Source organism: Littorina saxatilis, linkage group LG1, assembly GCF_037325665.1.
Source record: "Littorina saxatilis isolate snail1 linkage group LG1, US_GU_Lsax_2.0, whole genome shotgun sequence".
In the NCBI taxonomy this organism is placed as follows: domain Eukaryota; kingdom Metazoa; phylum Mollusca; class Gastropoda; order Littorinimorpha; family Littorinidae; genus Littorina; species Littorina saxatilis.
In genome coordinates, this window is record NC_090245.1 from 94,132,620 (window position 1) to 94,152,670 (window position 20,051).

Consider the following 20,051-nt stretch of genomic DNA (forward strand, 5'->3'; position numbering starts at 1 on the left):
GATGACTTTGGTCATTAAAAATCTGAAAATTGTAAAACAATTAATTTTTTTATAAAACGATCCAAATTTACGTTCATCTTATTCTTCATCATTTTCTGATTCCAAAAACATATAAATATGTTATATTTGGATTAAAAACAAGCTCTGAAAATTAAAAATATAAAAATTATGATCAAAATTAAATTTCCGAAATCGTTTTAAAAACTATTTCATCTTATTCCTTGTTGGTTCCTGATTCCAAAAACATATAGATATGATATGTTTGGATTAAAAACACGCTCACAAACTTAAAACGAAGAGAGGTACAGTAAAGCGTGCTATGAAGCACAGCGCAACCGCTACCGCGCCAAACAGGCTCGTCACTTTCACTGCCTTTTGCACTAGCGGCGGACTACGTTCAGTTTCATTCTGTGAGTTCCACAGCTTGACTAAATGTAGTAATTTCGCCTTACGCGACTTGTTTATCTTTTTGTTTACAACACAAAATAACATGTTTTTTACTGACCATGGAATTTGCTGTAGTTTTTATATGTTTCATAAGTAGATGTCAGTAAACTGTACATAGTTTGTTAATATTCCTGCTACACCAAAAAAGATGTTAATGCCTTAGTTGTCTTATCATGTAGTTGCTGGAACGAAATCAATAAATGTAAAAGTAAAAGCATAAGTTAGAGTTAGATGCTGTTCAGTTCTAGTTCTTTCTTTCTTTCTTTATTTGGTGTTTAACGTCGTTTTCAACCACGAAGGTTATATCGCGACGGGGAAAGGGGGGAGATGGGATAGAGCCACTTGTCAATTGTTTCTTGTTCACAAAAGCACTAATCAAAAATTTGCTCCAGGGGCTTGCAACATACAGTACAAGCTGTTCTAGTTATTGTATGTTTGCCTTGTTGGTGCCTGATAGTGATACAGAAGTGACAAAGACACTCAGGGTTACTCTTCTTTCGTTTTATTACATTGTTGATGTCCACAAAGATTACAAATATAAACAAAAAATACTCACTGTAACAGAATTATAAACACAACTATCACATTCGCAATGAATTGTGTGTTAGTCTCCCTGATAATTTTGATATTGCATACATATATATGTTAGTAAATAAACACCATCGACAGGAGAATACAATTATGTCTACTAAGGAAGACTTTCTTTCTTTCTTTATTTGGTGTTTAACGTCGTTTTCAACCACGAAGGTTATATCGCGACGGGGAAAGGGGGGGGAGATGGGATAGAGCCACTTGTTAATTGTTTCTTGTTCACAAAAAACAATTAACTAAGGAAGACTGATAACAGACCAGAAACACCCAAAACATCAAAATCTAATCTTATCTTATATCCATGGCTCATCTTATTATAATTCATACACCATTTTCACATGCAGCATAAAAAATCACACCAAACATTTTCACATTAAGCAGGTCGTACAACCTTCGATACACATTCACAAAATGCTGACATTAAAACAGACTTTTAGTTAATTTCAGCATATGAGACTTCATGATTCCCCATGTACTGACTGATACAAAGATTTACATCAGAAGTTAGGTATGTGCCACTATCAAAACATACCAAAACTTGCTGATTCGAGGTCTATCATTTCCATACTTGAACAGCTATTCTGGGAGAGGGCTGGCAGACGGAGGCACATGCCACAGCCGTTCAGACAAAAAAGACAATTGCCAGGTGTGCTTACAATCACAGCTTCAGCAATGTTTTCCAACAGCATATCTGATTCTCATGCAGCTCTTTAGCCTTATACTGAATAGCTTGCGTGAACAGTGACGTCAATTGACAGAGTCCTCAATCACTCAAAATCTGTGTTATTTCTGTTGCACTCTGTGCTAAACTCATTCTATTGCAAATTCTCACGGTCATGCTGTACTGAAATACACACTTTTCTCCACCATTCTGATTAAATCTTACATTTCACCACAAATTCTTAACTTTGATCCCACTGTTACCTATGCATTAATATACTTATTCCATAAAGAACATGCAAATATAAGGCACTTGCACAAAATTGAAACAAGTCAAACCAAACAGTTAAAAGTTTGAAAGAGTCTTTCCTTTCACAATTAATTTTCGTTGAAAATTAGAAACCACGTACAATAGCTGAAGAGATGACAAACATTAAAAAAAGACAATACACAGCTTTCTAAAACAAAACATCCTCAAGTTGAGCTTGGAAAAGTAGGAGTGAGGCGGTTGGGGGTTAGGAGGGGGGTCGGGGGGGGGGGGGGGGGGGGGGATGGGGCTTTAAGTAGGGGGATTGTGTAGAGTTGCAATCAATGGCAATGCATGAATGTAAAATATATAAACATATGCTAACTGAACACAACTGATATTTGATACAAAAGACAACATCTATCAACATTTCCTTATTCTTATCATTTTATGTCCCAGTTAACAAAAGTAAAAAAATCCAGGCAAAAGCTCACGTACACTGTTTCTAAACTGATTGAAATGAAAAAAACAGTGCCCTTAAATTCACAAAACACATCATATCCAAAAAAGAGTGTCATAAAATTTACAAGAAAAAACTTGCAGAATTCATAGATACAAGTTTATGGGAGCCACTCTGGAATTATTTTCACTATCTGTTTCAGTATCAAATAAAAAGCCGTTTCCAAAACTTTGGCAGAAAGTACCTATGAAGACCCCCACTACATGATTTGAAACAATTTTTTAGACGTTCTCTTCATGACAGTGAATGTACTTCGGTTTTAAGACTCCCTCTCTTATCGTCCCAGATTTGACCAGGTTTATCTATGGGAAAAGGACATCCCTTTCCCCGATTGTTGAGGTCTCAAACTAGAGAGGTTATTGTATTGTCATTGCAAGATCTCTTTCAGTCGCTGTTGTTTATCATCCTTGTGCTGGTCCACACGTCACCTTGTATCCTCCAAACATTGCAGAAGTGTGCATTTTTGATTTAGGAGTTCTTCTGTGGAACCTTGATTGTAACCTGTCAGGAAGAAAAAAAACACAGATATTAACAGGTCAGGTTAAAAAAAAAGTTGTTGAAAACACACACACACACACACCCATGAGCATGCACACACAAAACAAGACACTCATTACTCAGACTTTTTCACTAAACTCTGACACCTCCAAAATCAATATTTAAACACATAGTAATGACATGGTCTACTGTCCTGTTCCATAAATGCTTTAACTCGATAAAGGTCACACAATTGTAACATTTTATGCACATATCTGCCCCCCTGACACACAAATCTACCATTCTTCAATAACCCCCAACTCGCATGATTACTTCAGGCATGGAAATGAACTGAAAGATGTTTTCCCTGAAAATGGTTGATTTTTGATCGATATGTTATGCCTTTCCCCTGCAGCAATTGCCAAAAATGAAAGCTTTGGAATGTTTGCCCATTCGCTGATATCCGCAAATTTGCTGAGATGAACCATGACATTGTGCTTGCTATTTACACAGGATGCTGTTTTCAATGTTCCAAAAATTAACATTAGGAAAGCATCACATATATATAAAACTATGTATCTATACAATTTTCAAAGGGACTGAATATGTGACTATGTTTATTGTGCTCTTTTTCTTTCTTTTTTTCTTCCTTTTTATTTGAAGATGCATTCAGCATAGCATTTTGTGTCTGCTGTTGTTGTAATGTACGCAAAAGAAATAAAAACATGTTAAAAACAAAAACAATTAAAAAGGAAAGCATCACATACGGTTTTAACTTCAGTGTAGGCCTCCAATCCATACTCTCCCAGCTCCCGGCCGTTGCCAGACATCTGGTACCCACCGAACGGAGCGCTGGCATCAAACACGTCGAAGCAGTTCACCCTGAAACACACAACATTCAATGCATTGAAATCCACTACGGTGGAACCCCCCCTTTTAAGACCTCAAATAATATGGAAACAAGAAGGGCAAAGCCCATACGACTCACATGCTTGACCTTGACCTTTACATGACCTTGACCTTCAGGGTCAAATAACTAAACCTAGCAATGACATCATACACTATGAACTGCTTTACACATTTTTCAAGGTCAAGGTCATCCAAGGTCATGCAACACAAAGCTGTTAATTCAAGACATAGGAAGTACAATGGTGCTTATTGGCTCTTTCTACCATGAGATATGGTCACTTTTAGTGGTTCACTACCTTATTTTGGTCACATTTCATAAGGGTCAAAGTGACCTTGACCTTGATCATATGTGACCAAATGTGTCTCATGATGAAAGCATAACATGTGCCCCACATAATTTTTAAGTTTGAAACAGTTATCTTCCATAGTTCAGGGTCAAGGTCACTTCAAAATATGTATACAATCCAACTTTGAAGAGCTCCTGTGACCTTGACCTTGAAGCAAGGTAAACCAAACTGGTATCAAAAGATGGGGCTTACTTTGCCCTATATATCATATATAGGTGAGGTATTCAATCTCAAAAACTTCAGAGAAAATGGGAAAAATGTGAAAAATAGCTGTTTTTTAGACAACATTTATGGCCCCTGCGACCTTGACCTTGAAGCAAGGTCAAGATGCTATGTATGTTTTTTGGGGCCTTGTCATCATACACCATCTTGCCAAATTTGGTACTGATAGACTGAATAGTGTCCAAGAAATATCCAACGTTAAAGTTTTCCGGACGGACGGACGACTCGGGTGAGTACATAGACTCACTTTTGCTTCGCATGTGAGTCAAAAATCTGGTCTTAAAGAGGAGGGAGTCTTAAAATGAGGATAAATTTACAGAGGTTATGAACAGAACATCTGAAAAAAATCAAGGTCTTAAAAAGGGAGAAGTCTTAAATTGGGGGGTCTTAAAGAGGGAGGGGGGGCCGAGTGGATAAGGCATCGGCCTTCCGTGTCGAAGGTCGCTGGTTCGAATACCGGCCACGCCTTGTAAGTAAAGTGTGGAGATTTTTACAATATCCCAGGTCAACTTATGTGCAGACCTGCTAGTGCCTTATCCCTCTTCGTGTGTACACGCAAGCACAAGACCAAGTGAGCACGAAAAAGATCCTGTAATCCATGTCCGAGTTCGGTGGGTTATAGAAACACGAAAATACCCAGCATGCTTCCCCCGGCGGGGTAAAAAGCGGTCCCACATGTAAAGGCCCACGTGTGCAAAAAACATGAGTGAACTTGGGAGTTTCAGAAGACAAGTTTCATATTATTTTGTAATAAAAGTCACCTTGATTCAGATTTTCCTTTCATATGAAACCTCTTATGTGCATGACTAGGCCCGTCAACCACAGACGCCTTTTATCCAGCTCTACTCAAACTCCATTCGCTAAACTTGCAACATCCAAAAACGAGCCATTTAAGGAACTGGAAGAAGAAGAATTTACTCACCAGACAGTGCCAGCTCGCAGACTGTTGGACAGGTACACCGCTTTCTCCAGGTCTTTGGTGAAGACTGACGCAGCAAGCCCGTAGATTGTCTTGTGGGCACGCTCGATGAACTCCTCTGTATTCTTGAACTTCAGGATCTGCATCACCGGTCCAAAGATCTGAAACAGGATGCAGGTTAATTAGTTTGAATTTCTCTGGTGTAAAATCGAAGATAAGCTTTCCATGATGTTGTAATTCCCCAATATTAAGCTTACTGCAATATGTCACAATACAAAAATTTAGAACAGTTCCAGAAGATTTCAGAGATGTAATGCAGAAAGCAGTCTTTCAGCATTTATTGCAGTTGTGCTAGTTAACATAATGCATGAACACCAGCACTGGATACTTATGAATACTCAAATACATTTAATTTCTTAACCACTGACAGGGCTCTGAATCTTTCTTATATTTCCTAACTACATAGCTTGACTTAAATCCAGTGGGACTACACTGAGCTGCACCATGCAGCTGCCTAAATGAAACGAAGAGTCTCACAAAAAAAATTCAATGTCATCATGACATTTTGGAGTAACTCGATTCTTGGCGACAACTTTATGTTTTTGAGCTTTAGACTTAGAAAATCATTCACCATGAAAAGTATTCTCTCAAATACGATTGACAATGCATGTGTTAACATTTTTTTATCTTTTTATCCATTCCAGGCACGAATATAAACTCTATTTCAAGATAAAAACAAGAGGCGAAGCCTTCAAGGCTCACGTAAGAAATCGACAAACAGTAACACAAACTCAATCACTCCGTCACACATACACACATACACACACACACAGTAAGCATAGGTGACACTGTGCAAGAAAGCGAGACACTAGATCTAGATCTGTCTGTCTGCATGTAGCCTACTTACAGGGACACGACTGCCAACTAGTCTCGGCCCGCTCAAAATAACAATGACCGAGACTTTCAGTAATTCCTTCGCGTGACGTCTAACCCTCTTACGTCATAATGTGACGTCTTCAAATGACGAAATGTTAAAGTTTCTACCACAGACATACACACGCACGCACACACGCACGCACAGACAGACAAAGTTACGATCGCATAGGCTACACTTACGTGAGCCAATAATCAGTTTTGTCCTTCTCCTGAAAAGCTGTTTAAAACGAGCTGCGCCAAAATTCCAGAATGACGTAGAAAAGCAGTCTTCCTATTACCTCTTCTTTGGCAATGCGCATGTCGTCACCGACATCAGCAAAGACTGTGGGCTGGATGAAGTAGCCCTTGTCCCCTGCCCTGTTGCCCCCGGCAACCAGTTTGGCTCCCTCCTTTTTACCGCTCTGGATAAGCGACAGGATCTTCTTGAACTGAACATCGTCCACCTGCAGTCAAACAATTTTTTTGAAAAAAACAGGTTTCTGCAGACTCGCAAAGAATGTGACGTGAAAGAAAACTACAGCTCAGACACTAAGCCTGGCCAATAGCATATCCAGTTTTAGCTGTGCCCACTATTCCAGTGAAAGCATAAAGAGAAAATGTCCTGGATTATCCAATAAATGCTGGCAATGAAGCAGGCCTTCCACCACTGTCAGTCTGAGGTGTGAATATTACCAAGAAATGTCCTCTCTCTGTGTCTGTTTGTCTGTCTGTCTTGTCTGTATGTGTATGTCGGTGTCTGCCTGTGGCTGTCTGTGAGTGTCTGTCTGTCTGCCAGTGGCTGTCTATGAGTCAGTGTGTGTGTCTGTCTCTGCCTCTGTTTCTCTTTCTCTCTCTCTCTGCCCTCACGATCCCTGCAACAGTCTAACGGCTCATATTTACTTTCATTTTAATTTAATTTTGTTCACATTAGACAAGCACATAACCATTTCTTCCTCACCTGAGGTCCCTGTTCCACAGAGGAGAAAGGATCGCCCACACTCCTCTGATTGGCCCTCGCTGCGCTGCGCTCCACAAACTCGTCATAGATGCTCTCCTCCACAAAGACACGGCTACCGGCACAGCAACACTGGCCTTGGTTGAAGAACAGGCCAAAGTGAGCCTGCTCAATGGCGTGGTCCACTGCACAAAAAGTTAAAGTTCTATTGATAACAATAATAACAAAGGTATTTAAATGGCGCAAATCCTAATATAGTTCTAAGCGTCTTACAATTAATGTTCATTATAATACTCCTCATTACAGCAACAATACATATTTAGAGAATCTTCAAATAAATAAATAAATTAAAACAATTGATGAAAATTTATTCATCTTGTTTCTTCCCTTCAGAATACGAATGTTAAATAGCCCATACTTTGGTCAGAAAGCGCATGTGTTAATATCAGTCACAACCTTCACCTAGGAATGAAAGATCAAATGAAACTAAAGTTTTACCAACGGATGGTCATTATATGTATAGTCACTAGCATATGAGCTGTTATAACAAGCACACGCTGTAATAACGAAGCTTTTTTTCTCAGAATGCACACATCATATGCAGGTACAAACTTAACATGAATTGAGTACCCGACTTCTAAAAAAATAATATTAATAATCCATGAATGGACATTGTCCATATCCCCTCTCTTCGGGGTCATTGTTGAAGCTACAGTTTAAATGTCTAAAAGTTCAAATGAGAACGTACTATCACTAACGCTGTTGGGGTCTATGTCGACCAAAAGAATCGGATTCACTGTAGGTCGAGTTCCTGTAGGTGGATTCTCTGTATACCTAAGACTTTAAAATTGGCAATCTTGTATACAGGGAATACCACAGGGTGTAGTTCCTGTAGCGTTTTGCTAATATCAATGAAAGTCACGTGATGCTTAGCGACATCGTTAGAATTTGATGCTTTTCGATCTTTTTTTAATATTTCTTAGAAATTCGAGTATGGTTTGCATTTTTATTGAAAAACTGCACCCTGTGGGATTCCCTGTATACTAGATTGCCAATTTTAAAGTCTTAGGTATACAGGGAATCCACCTACAGGAACACGACCTACAGAGAATCCCACTCTTTTGGTCGACATAGACCCCATCAGCATCACTAACAGCTCTGTAGGCTAAATCCACAAACAAATAGACTGCCAACGTTCCAAAATTCAGAATAAACAAGAAGAGCAAACGCTCGATCGAGTCACTTTCGCAGTTCTGAATATTATATGAGGCATCAGATGGACAGGAAGAAATTGCTATTCACAACACAATACAGATGTAAATAATTTGATGTAAAGAATAATCCTATAAAGTTTGAATCAAATCCGATGAATAGTTTCAGAGATATGATATTTCAATTTTTTTCCTTCAAGACATACCTGTGACCTTGAAAAAGGTCAAAGGTCACCAAAGCAGACGTCAAAGTGTAGAGGTCACTGGGAGTCACGTTCACATAAAATTTGAGCCCGGTCACTTTTATAGTTTCCGAGAAAAGCCCAACGTTAAGTTGTGTGTTGCCGAACAGAAAAGGCTAGTTATCTCCCTTGTTTTTCTGATAACGTTCGTAAAAGGCTACAGATGTAAATACTTTGATGTAAAGAATAATCCTACAAAGTTTCAATCACATCCGATGAACTTTGTCAAAGATATAAAATGTCTAATTTTTCCTTTGACGCTGACCTGTGACCTTGAAAAAGGTCAAAGGTCAACGAAACCATCGTTAAAGTGTAGAGGTCATTGGAGGTCACGACTAAACAAAATATGAGCCGGATCGCTTTAATAGTTTCCGAGAAAAGTCCAACGTTAAGGTGGTGTCTACGGACGGCCGGCCGGCCGGACGGCCGGCCGGACAGACTAACACTGACCGATTACATAGAGTCACTTTTGCTTCGCATGTGAGTCAAAAAACCAAGCAAGGTATATTGTTGGTTCACGTTTAATTATTGACAAAACGTTTTGTTTTGAGTTGTGTAGACTGAAATGTGAACTGACTGTCGGCATCGGACAGCACCACCAGGGGACTCTTGCCGCCCAGCTCCAGCGTCACTCTCTTCAGGTTGCTCTGTGCCGCCATCACCGGAATCAGCTGCCCAATCTGTACAACATACACAAAACTAATGTTATGTACAGTAAAACGTCCGTTTTCAAATCTCTTTTTTACATTTAGTCAAGTTTTGACTAAATGTTTTAACATAGAGGGGGAATCGAGACGAGGGTCGTGGTGTATGTGTGTGTGTGTGTCTAGAGCGATTCAGACCAAACTACTGGACCGATCTTTATGAAATTTGACATGAGAGTTCCTGGGAATGATATCCCCGGACGTATTTTTCGTTTTTTCGATAAATACTTTTGATGACGTCATATCCGGCTTTTTGTAAAAGTTGAGGCGGCACTGTCACACCCTCATTTTACAATCAAATTGATTGAAATTTTTGTAAAGCAATCTTTGACAAAGGCCGGACTTCGGTATTGCATTTCAACTTGGTGGCTTAAAAATTAATTAATGACTTTTTTTATATAAAATGATCCAAATTTACGTTCATCTTATTCTACATCATTTCCTGATTCCAAAAACATATACAGTGGAACCCCTCACAACGACCCCCCTTTCAAAGGACTACCCCGCCACAACGACCCTTTTTTTTTTAACCGATGTGTTTCCTTATATAGTTGTCACCAGTGTAGCGACCACCCCGCTCTAACGTCTAAGGACCGACCTAACAGCTTGTGTAACGACTTTGTCAGACAAAGCCAAGACTCAGTCAGCGTAACGCATCACTAACAAACCGGTTATAACCAGTTATAACCGTCTTGCGTAAGCAAAGGCACTAATTAACCGCTGAGAGGTGTGATGGTTGGGTGGGCTGAGTAAACATCACAAACCAATCATCGAGAAAACAAACTCACGTGACCAACACACACCGTTCAATTCAGTCAGAATAGACAGTCTTTGGACAGAAGAGCAGTGGAGATCGACATGGCGTCTACAAAGAAAAGAAAATATTTAACTCTCGAAAATCGAGTGAATGTTGTGAACAGACACAAAAAGGGAGAAACTGCCATCGCGATTGCAAAAAGTCTTGATGTTGGAAAATCGCAAATTCAAAGAATTATCCAACTCCAAGAAAACATTCTGAAAAAGGTAGGGAAGTGGTGACAAGGCAGTGAACGCACTCACCATGCACTGACATCATACGAAAGCAGCCACACAAACACAGCACAGAGGCAGAGGCAGGTGTGCAGATGCTTTGTGAGAATAAGCGTTGAAAACCAGTTTGAACAAGAAGAGCAAACGCTCGATCGAGTCACTTTCGCAGTTCTGAATATTATATGAGGCATCAGATGGACAGGAAGAAATTGCTATTCACAACACAATACAGATGTAAATAATTTGATGTAAAGAATAATCCTATAAAGTTTGAATCAAATCCGATGAATAGTTTCAGAGATATGATATTTCAATTTTTTTCCTTCAAGACATACCTGTGACCTTGAAAAAGGTCAAAGGTCACCAAAGCAGACGTCAAAGTGTAGAGGTCACTGGGAGTCACGTTCACATAAAATTTGAGCCCGGTCACTTTTATAGTTTCCGAGAAAAGCCCAACGTTAAGTTGTGTGTTGCCGAACAGAAAAGGCTAGTTATCTCCCTTGTTTTTCTGATAACGTTCGTAAAAGGCTACAGATGTAAATACTTTGATGTAAAGAATAATCCTACAAAGTTTCAATCACATCCGATGAACTTTGTCAAAGATATAAAATGTCTAATTTTTCCTTTGACGCTGACCTGTGACCTTGAAAAAGGTCAAAGGTCAACGAAACCATCGTTAAAGTGTAGAGGTCATTGGAGGTCACGACTAAACAAAATATGAGCCGGATCGCTTTGATAGTTTCCGAGAAAAGTCCAACGTTAAGGTGGTGTCTACGGCCGGCCGGCCGGCCGGACAGACTAACACTGACCGATTACATAGAGTCACTTTTTCTCAAGTGACTCAAAAAACCAGCAGATAGAGCCGCATGTCATAATCATTCTTCTTGTCTGGCTTTATTGACTGCATGCCGATCTTGTGGCAGTGACTTTTCACTCTTCTGTCGGACTGTACACAAACCGCTCTCACTCTCCCTCACTGACTACCCCACTGAGTTTAGCCAGCTACCCCCCCCCCCCCTCTCTCCCTCTCTCTCCCCCCAGCCATGTACTGTTTGGTGCTGTGGCCAGAGAGGTGTCACCGGCTAATTGAGGCCAGCTGCACTGTTCACTCAGAGCAAAACTAGTTGACTGTGTCTAACTTTTGACAAAGCAACACAACTGAAGGGTTCACAGATTAAGTAACCGACTCACTGGTCAAGGCTGCAGGGAAACAAGAGTATCTTGTCAATGAAAAAGGTTACACACAGATGCGCGATGCTGAGAACGGTGGCCGATTTTTCACTCTCTTTCTCGGAGGGCCTTCATCATTGCAGGGACTGCTGTAAAGAAATGCTTGCTCAGAAACTAACTCTTTTTGCATTGAAACATGCACCAGAACTGGTGGACACCATCGACAATGTCAAACATGAAATCGAAGCAGTTTGCTTGAGGAAACGGTCGTCAGCAACTCAAACTTCTCTGTTTTCTTTTCTTAAGAAAATCTGAGGTGACTTTCTTTGTGGCCCCGCCCCCTCCCTCTGTAAGGACCCCCCTCCATAATGACCGATTTTTGTCAACATTTTCAAGGTCGCTAGAGAGGGGTTCCACTGTATGTTATATTCGGATTAAAAACAAGCTCTAAAAATTAAAGACAAGAAGGGCAAAGCCCATACGACTCACATGCTTTACACATTTTTCCTACCAAAATACATGTGACCTTGACCCAAGGTCAAGGTCATCCAAGGTCATGCAACATAAAGCTGTTAATTCAAGACATAGGAAGTACAATGGTGCTTATTGGCTCTTTCTACCATGAGATATGGTCACTTTTAGTGGTTCACTACCTTATTTTGGTCACATTTCATAAGGGTCAAAGTGACCTTGACCTTGATCATATGTGACCAAATGTGTCTCATGATGAAAGCATAACATGTGCCCCACATAATTTTTAAGTTTGAAACAGTTATCTTCCATGGTTCAGGGTCAAGGTCACTTCAAAATATGTATACAATCCAACTTTGAAGAGCTCCTGTGACCTTGACCTTGAAGCAAGGTAAACCAAACTGGTATCAAAAGATGGGGCTTACTTTGCCCTATATATCATATATAGGTGAGGTATTGAATCTCAAAAACTTCAGAGAAAATGGGAAAAATGTGAAAAATAGCTGTTTTTTAGGCAACATTTATGGCCCCTGCGACCTTGACCTTGAAGCAAGGTCAAGATGCTATGTATGTTTTTTGGGGCCTTGTCATCATACACCATCTTGCCAAATTTGGTACTGATAGACTGAATAGTGTCCAAGAAATATCCAACGTTAAAGTTTTCCGGACGGACGGACGGACGACTCGGGTGAGTACATAGACTCACTTTTGCTTCGCATGTGAGTCAAAAATATAAAAATTATGATTAAAATTAAATTTCCGAAATCGATTTAAAAACAATTTCATCTTATTCCTTGTCGGTTCCTGATTCCATAAACATATAGATATGATATGTTTGGATTAAAAACACGCTCAGAAAATTAAAACGAAGAGAGGTACAGAAAAGCGTGCTATGCAGCACAGCGAAACCACTACCGCGCTGAACAGGCTCGCCAGTTTCACTCCGTTATGCACAAGCGGCGGACTACGGTCATTGTGAAAAAAATGCAGTGCGTTCAGTTTCATTCTGTGAGTTCCACAGCTTGACTAAATGTAGTAATTTCGCCTTACGCGACTTGTTAAGACTTTCTACCATCCTAAAGAAGGCAGCAACAAAAATTGATTAATAATGTACCAAACTTACTTACTGTTGTGTTCTCTTTTTCTTTAAAGTATTAAAATATCTAATCTTTTTTACAGCCTTGTTTTCCAGTTTTACCCCTGATGCTGGGATGGATGCATGTTGGACATGAAAACTTTGCGCAAATATTTTCTTATCCGCTACGTTTTGGGTGTGAATGTCAGCGCTCTCAGTCTTGGTCGCGGATTTTTTTATTTTTTTTGTAAAATGCGGTGCGTTCAGTATCATTCTGTGAGTTTGACAGCTTGTCTAAATGTATTAATTTCGCTTCACGCGTCTTAATGTTTTTCTACTTTGTTTGTGTGCCTGAAGAAGACCCTAGGTTTGAAACGTTGCTATTATTTGTTCCGTATACTTTATTCACACGTGAGTACAGTATTTTTTTGTATTTTTACTCTCACGCACAGTCACCATTGTTCTGCCGCATTAATCTAACCTACAAAGATAACTGTGTCCGTACCTCAGTGGATCCAGTGAAGGCCACTTTGTCCACACCGATGTGGGAAGCGATGGCAGCGCCGGCAGTGGGACCGAAACCTGGGATCACGTTGACCACTCCAGGTGGAAAGCCAGCCTGCAAAAAAGTACAATGACCACTTAAAATTATGTTTGCTTCATCTCTTTGGTTTCTCTGTCTTGACTGTTTTCACATATTTAAAAGTAAAAACAGAAAAGTGAGAGAAAAACAACGTTGTCTTGGGCTTGTAATTAGCAAACAACAGCCTAAAATTATTAGAAAGAGGTGGGGAGCACACATGAGAGAAAGAGACAGAGGGGGAGGGGCGGTTGGGGGGGGGGGGAAGAGAATGCATTTGTGTATATGATATACATAGCAATAGGCTCACACATGAGCAGTGTTGTTCTCAGGCCTCGGTCACTATAATGCACACCTTTTTTTTTTTATCTGAGTGACGCAATTTGTTCTGACCCCTGTCTGGTCTCTACTTCTGGTGTATTGACATCTAAAAGGACTTCCGACAGACCATGTTTTTGTAGGCAGGACATTTCGACCTATATCGTACTTTCATGTATGAGAGAACACTTTGCTAAGGTCATACTCATAGGATCATAAAAATGCATAATACTACAGAGGAAGCTTTATATTTCTTTGTATAGCCAGTACAAGTGTACTCTTCCTCAGTCATACACAAGGCGAAACCGGTCAATAGGGCAGAGGAGTTAAAAGTTGAGGGAAACTGTTGCACCTCATAGTCCGAAAGTACAGTACATATTTTCAGTCCAGGTCCAACTGACCTATTCTCCTCCGAGTCTGGGAACAATGCTGCATGTGTGAAATGATTTCCAACCAGAAGCAATCTAAACACGAATAAAAGTAGAAATGTGTTCTGTTGGACAAGAGCAGGCTGAGACAATATGGACCTTCCAGTGGTGTTAGCCTTTTGGATCTTCAGGAGGAGATAAAATGTAAGTGTTTTGGGTTGTGGTTTGACGAGTAATTTGGCAGCTTGTGGCAGATCCTGGTTTTTGAACCTTGTACATTGTTCGTATTTGGTGAGAACATTTGTGACCCTCCACCACGAAATGAGTCTTATGTCACCTAGTCCGGGGAGTGTTTGGTAACAGTGTGAGGGTCACCTTAGTCACAGGCTTATACTCGAACAGTTTTCGCTCTTTTCTAAAACGGTTTTCACCACTGGATAGAGCATTAAAAACTCTTTTGTAAAATGTAAAAATATGAAAATCATGCAAAGGTGACATGTGACTCATTCCGTAGTGGAGGGTCACATTTGGCTGTTCAGGGCTTGGTGGTCGCAGTATCAAAAATATGTTTAAAAAAATTAAAAAAAATGTCAGTGTTAAAAAGAAAAGGATGAATATGCACACACCTCCTCTGTGAGCTTAGCGACATAGAGGCCAGTGAGGGGCGTCTGTTCAGCCAGCTTCATCACGACGGTGTTTCCCATAGCCAGGGCCGGGCCAAACTTCCACGCTTGCATCAACAGGGGGAAGTTCCACTGTAACAAAAATAGAACAGAAATGTCATTTTAGCTGAAAGGTAAAGTAGTTGTATATCTACACAAATGAAATATAAAGTAGCTTTATATACTGTTCAAAAAAAGAAACGCATAGTTGCTACTTGCCAAATTTGTTTTATTTTTCGAAAAAATTAACAGAAAATCCAATATTTAGATTATTTGTTTGAAATTTGGTATGGACACAGTTGAATGCACACACAGTTCATTTGCATCTTCAAATCAATCAGTCAATCAATACGATTGGGTGCCGAGGCTGTCAAGTCAGTAGGGGGTGTGACTGCCTTGAGCAGCAACAACTGCCCGGCACCTTCTGGGCATGGACTGGATCAGATGCCGGATATCTTGCTGTGGGATGGTGTCCCACTCCTCCTGAAGTGCCTGCAATAGATCGCGGTGATTTGCCGGCGCTTCTTCTCGCCTGCGCACACGTCTGTCCAATTCATCCCAGAGGTGTTCTATCGGGTTCATGTCTGGCGACATGGATGGTCAGGGAAGCACCTGGACATGGTGGTCGGTGAGGAACTGGGTGGTGAGTCGTGCTGTGTGCGGGCGAGCGTTGTCCTGCTGGAATATGGCATCCTGGTCAGCCAGAAGAGGAAGGGCGTGTGGGCGCAGAATTTCCTCCACGTATCGCTGGGCAGTTATGCGCCCTTGGACGTGCACCAGGGTGCTCCTTCCAGCGGTATTGATCGCCCCCCACACCATGACGCCTCCACCACCATGAACGGGTGCCTCATCCACACAGTTGGGCGCGTAACGTTCGTTTACTCTCCGGTAGACCCTCCTCCGACCATCATGTCGCTGGAGCAGGAAGTAGGACTCGTCGCTGAACCACACGTGTCTCCAGTGATTCCGGACGGTCCAGCGAAGGTGCTGGTTGCCCCACTGCACTCGGTTCTGGCGATGGCGGCGGGTGAGGACAGCTCCTCTGTGAGGTCTGCGAGCTCTCAAACCAGCTTCATGCAGGCGGTTCTGCACGGTCTGGTCCGATAATCGGTGTGGCCCGGGGAGAGCCTGGACAGAAGATGAGGCCGACAGGAAACGATTCCGGAGGTGGCGGAGCCGTATGAAGCGGTCGTGAGCAGCAGTTGTCGCCCTTGGTCTTCCCGCTCGTGGCAAGTCAGCAACGGAGCCAGTGGCTTGAAACCTGACCCACAGTCTACTGATGGTGCTCTGGGACACGTGGAAGTGCCTGGCGATTGCACTTTGACTTTGGCCTGCTTGTAAACGACCCAATGCAATTTGGCGGTCTTCTCTGCTCAATCGGGCCATCTTTCGTCGCTGAATTGTCGTCTGATTTCTTTGTGGCGAACAATCCGCTTTTATGGGTTTTGGAAGACATGGTGAGAGCTTAATATTCCCCGAGTTTCACGAGATTACACTGAAGCATGACGAGTGGTCATGCCAAATGAGCAATTTTGACATTGTAGCCACTGATAACGCATGCGTCACGTGCAGAGCTCACTTGTGGCAATGGACGAAAGGTCGACGACCAGATAAACATTTTCTGCAGTTTGGTGGATATCCTTGTAGCCATATAACTAAATTAACCAAATATTACAAGCTATGCGTTTCTTTTTTTGAACAGTATATTCTATATCTGTGATGCAAATTAAACCTCTCCTGACTGCAACTTCAAGAATGATGTCTGTTCCCCATTTTGAACTTTGACATATATTCCTTCCCATTTAAACTAGCAAACGACAGGCTTAATGGCCTTGCAGATAAGACGCCGGCCTCCAATGCAGAAGGTCACGTGTTTGAATGCCGGCCGCGACTGGTGGATTATGGGTGGAAATTTTTCCGATCTCCCAGGATAACTTATGTGCAGACCTGCTAGTGTCTTATCCCCCCTCATGTGTACATGCAAGCACAAGACCAATTAAGTGCGTACGGAAAATATCCTGTGATCCATGTCAGAGGTTGGTGGTTTATAGAAACACAAAACTACCCAGCATGCTTCCCCCGAAAACGGCATATGGCTGCATAAATGGCTGGGTAAAAGCGGTCATACATGTAAAAACCCACTTGTACAAAAAAAAGTGTACCTGGGAGTTTCAGCCCATGAACACAGAAGAAGAAAACAGAAAGTAGCATACGTACCATTACAGATCTGACCAGACTTATGAGATCCTTACACTTCAATCAATCAATCAATATGAGGCTTATATCGCGCGTATTCCGTGGGTACAGTTCTAAGCGCAGGGATTTATATTTTTTAAAATTTTTTTATTTTATGCAATTTATATCGCGCACATATTCAAGGCACAGTGATTTATTTATGCCGTATGAGATGGAATTTTTTACACAATACATCACGCATTCACATCGGCCAGCAGATCGCAGCCATTTCGGCGCATATCCTACTTTTCACGGCCTATTATTCCAAGTCACGCGGGTATTTTGGTGGACATTTTTATCTATGCCTATACAATTTTGCCAGGAAAGACCCTTTTGTCAATCGTGGGATCTTTAACGTGCACACCCCAATGGGACCTCGGGACCTCGGTTTTTCGTCTCATCCGAAAGACTAGCACTTGAACCCACCACCTAGGTTAGGAAAGGGGGGAGAAAATTGCTAACGCCCTGACCCAGGGTCGAACTCGCAACCTCTCGCTTCCGAGTGCAAGTGTGTTACCACTTGGCCACCCAGTCCCAGGCCACACTTGACACATACAGTACCAAATAACAACAGCCGGGCCGCTTTCTGTGAAGAATTTGATTGTTAAACGAATGATTTTTGCTTACTGGCATTAGGTGTCACTTAAGAAAATAATTCAGCCAAAATATGCGCCAACCTACCGGAATGATTTGCCCGCACACTCCAACTGGTTCGTGACGGGTGTATGCAAAGAAGTCACCATCTGAAAAGATAATTTAATTTAAAGTATGTTTCACAAGAAACTGAACACACACACAAACACATACGCAATTTGCTAAAGAATGAACAAGCCAATACTGAACATATTAAAGTGAAAGTAAGTGCTCCAAGTGTAGTACAGTGGAACCCCCCTTTTAAGACTCCCTCCCTTTTAAGACCTTGCTTTTTCAGATGTGCTGTTCAAAACCTCTGAAAATGTACCTCCATTTTAAGACCCAATTTTCTCTGAGTTTTGAAGGTCTTAAAAGGGGGGGGGGGGTCACTGTACCAATGTAAGAATGCTGTGGGAGGAAAACACAGCTCCAACATCTGTTTTCTTCAAAGGCCAGACTAATTGTTAATTGGATGTAATCAGACATGTCCATTCATGTATGATGACACCGATTCATTCTGACCATGAAACACTGACAGCTTCTGACTTGGCTTTAATCTTAAAGCCATATGTACTCGATGACTATACACGCTAATTGCTTTACCAACAGCTGGAGACAGACTAAATTAAGTTCCCTGCAAAATATTGTGGTCTAGGACCCCTTAAATGTTGAGATATTTGAATTTTCATTTTGATCTGGATCGTCCTATTTATAGATTTGGCAACACATGTAACGTTGATGCAAGGGAGAGAACACCGCGGCTTTGTTGACATCCTCACTTTTTCAGAGGCTAGAACAAGCTGTAATGCATGTATTATGGTCCGCGCATGGTGACGTATCGTCATTATATGGTCTTATGGTGCGTTTGACATCGATTGTGGGCAAACTACACTTTGTAAACACGGGAGTGCGTTAGTATGCCTTTAATTATTAGTAACTGGATAACAATTACCCCCCAAAAATACACATCCACCTCAATTGCATACTTACCGATGTGAAGAGTTTTTCCATGGTTTTTGTCAGCCCATCCAGCATAGTATCTGTCACAAAGATCATTTACACCATGAACTCTGAATTTGCAACAGAGATGTTTGCTATATGGTCTTTAATAACAAATGAGCGTTTTGTACAGGATGAATGAAATCTAGTCATTTAAAGAAATCACAGTATCACACAAAAAATTGTATTTATATATATATGTATACACAAAACCTTTTCAACCCAACCCATTTCACAAAAGACTTAATTGGCATCAGTTGAAGACTATAAAAAGATCAAACATGCAACGACTACCACTGCACAACGAGACTTGACTTCTTAGCTTGAAGTTACTTCAATACTTTTCAAAACACTCATTATTATTAGCTTTAATTATTCCATAGTTTTCAAAATACTCATTATCTGTTAATTTCTGGTGCTTGTCTTAAATGGTGTACACGGATCAACTGAAGACTTGATGTAATTACATCAGCGTTCAAGTCAAAATCAAGGGCCGACATCATTCTGACATTCATAGTCTCAGTACTATAATAGTCCTACATGTGCATTTATTATTTAAAAGGCCTACTATAGGACTGGAATTGCTGCTAGGCTAACAAAAAAATGTTGCTTTGATGATCGACCTTTTAGCTATCACTTTTGTAACCCCTTCGGCCATGAACTTTACAAAAAGCAGATATGACACAGAAGCGTCCCATATACTAACATAGATAAATGCTATCAACAGTGGATGCGTACCTGTAACATTTGATGGTCAAGGCCAGGTCGGCATTGAAGGCCTGTGAATACACCTTGCCGCTGTCTTTGGTCTCCAACGACTGTCAGAAAAAAATAAGAACATACAACATAATGGTCTCAATAAGCACAATGTACTGCTCATTTTTGTATGATACACACATGTCTGCCGTGTGCTGACAAAACCGAGTAAGTCCACTGACGCTACTTCCGAGAAAAACGACTTTTACTGTTTGATCAATTGTCTCAACAGTGATGATTATCTAGATCAAACAACCGAGATAATAAGATAAATAGCATTCATTTACGTTTAAAACCCGATTTTCATAATACTCTGATGGATGGTTTTGGTTTTGTTGGGCATTTTGTGGACTTACTTGGTTATACCACTGTCCCCCAAATATCAGATC

The 20,051-nt window shown here is 40.9% G+C and overlaps 1 protein-coding gene across 1 annotated transcript in view; it reads right to left on the minus strand.

The window, feature by feature from the left end:
- Positions 1 to 933: 933 nt before the first annotated feature.
- LOC138946049 (aldehyde dehydrogenase, mitochondrial-like) overlaps positions 934 to 20,051 on the minus strand; it is a 31,816-nt gene continuing 12,698 nt past the window's right edge. Inside the window, exons 5-15 of the mRNA XM_070317573.1 lie at positions 19,645 to 19,724; positions 18,898 to 18,947; positions 17,956 to 18,017; positions 15,004 to 15,132; positions 13,617 to 13,730; positions 9,240 to 9,342; positions 7,213 to 7,394; positions 6,554 to 6,718; positions 5,343 to 5,500; positions 3,710 to 3,824; positions 934 to 2,966 (exon numbers count right to left, since the gene is read on the minus strand). Coding sequence (XP_070173674.1) covers positions 2,934 to 2,966; positions 3,710 to 3,824; positions 5,343 to 5,500; positions 6,554 to 6,718; positions 7,213 to 7,394; positions 9,240 to 9,342; positions 13,617 to 13,730; positions 15,004 to 15,132; positions 17,956 to 18,017; positions 18,898 to 18,947; positions 19,645 to 19,724 — 1,191 coding nt within the window. The 3' untranslated portion in view covers positions 934 to 2,933. The remainder of the gene's footprint in view (positions 2,967 to 3,709; positions 3,825 to 5,342; positions 5,501 to 6,553; positions 6,719 to 7,212; positions 7,395 to 9,239; positions 9,343 to 13,616; positions 13,731 to 15,003; positions 15,133 to 17,955; positions 18,018 to 18,897; positions 18,948 to 19,644; positions 19,725 to 20,051) is intronic.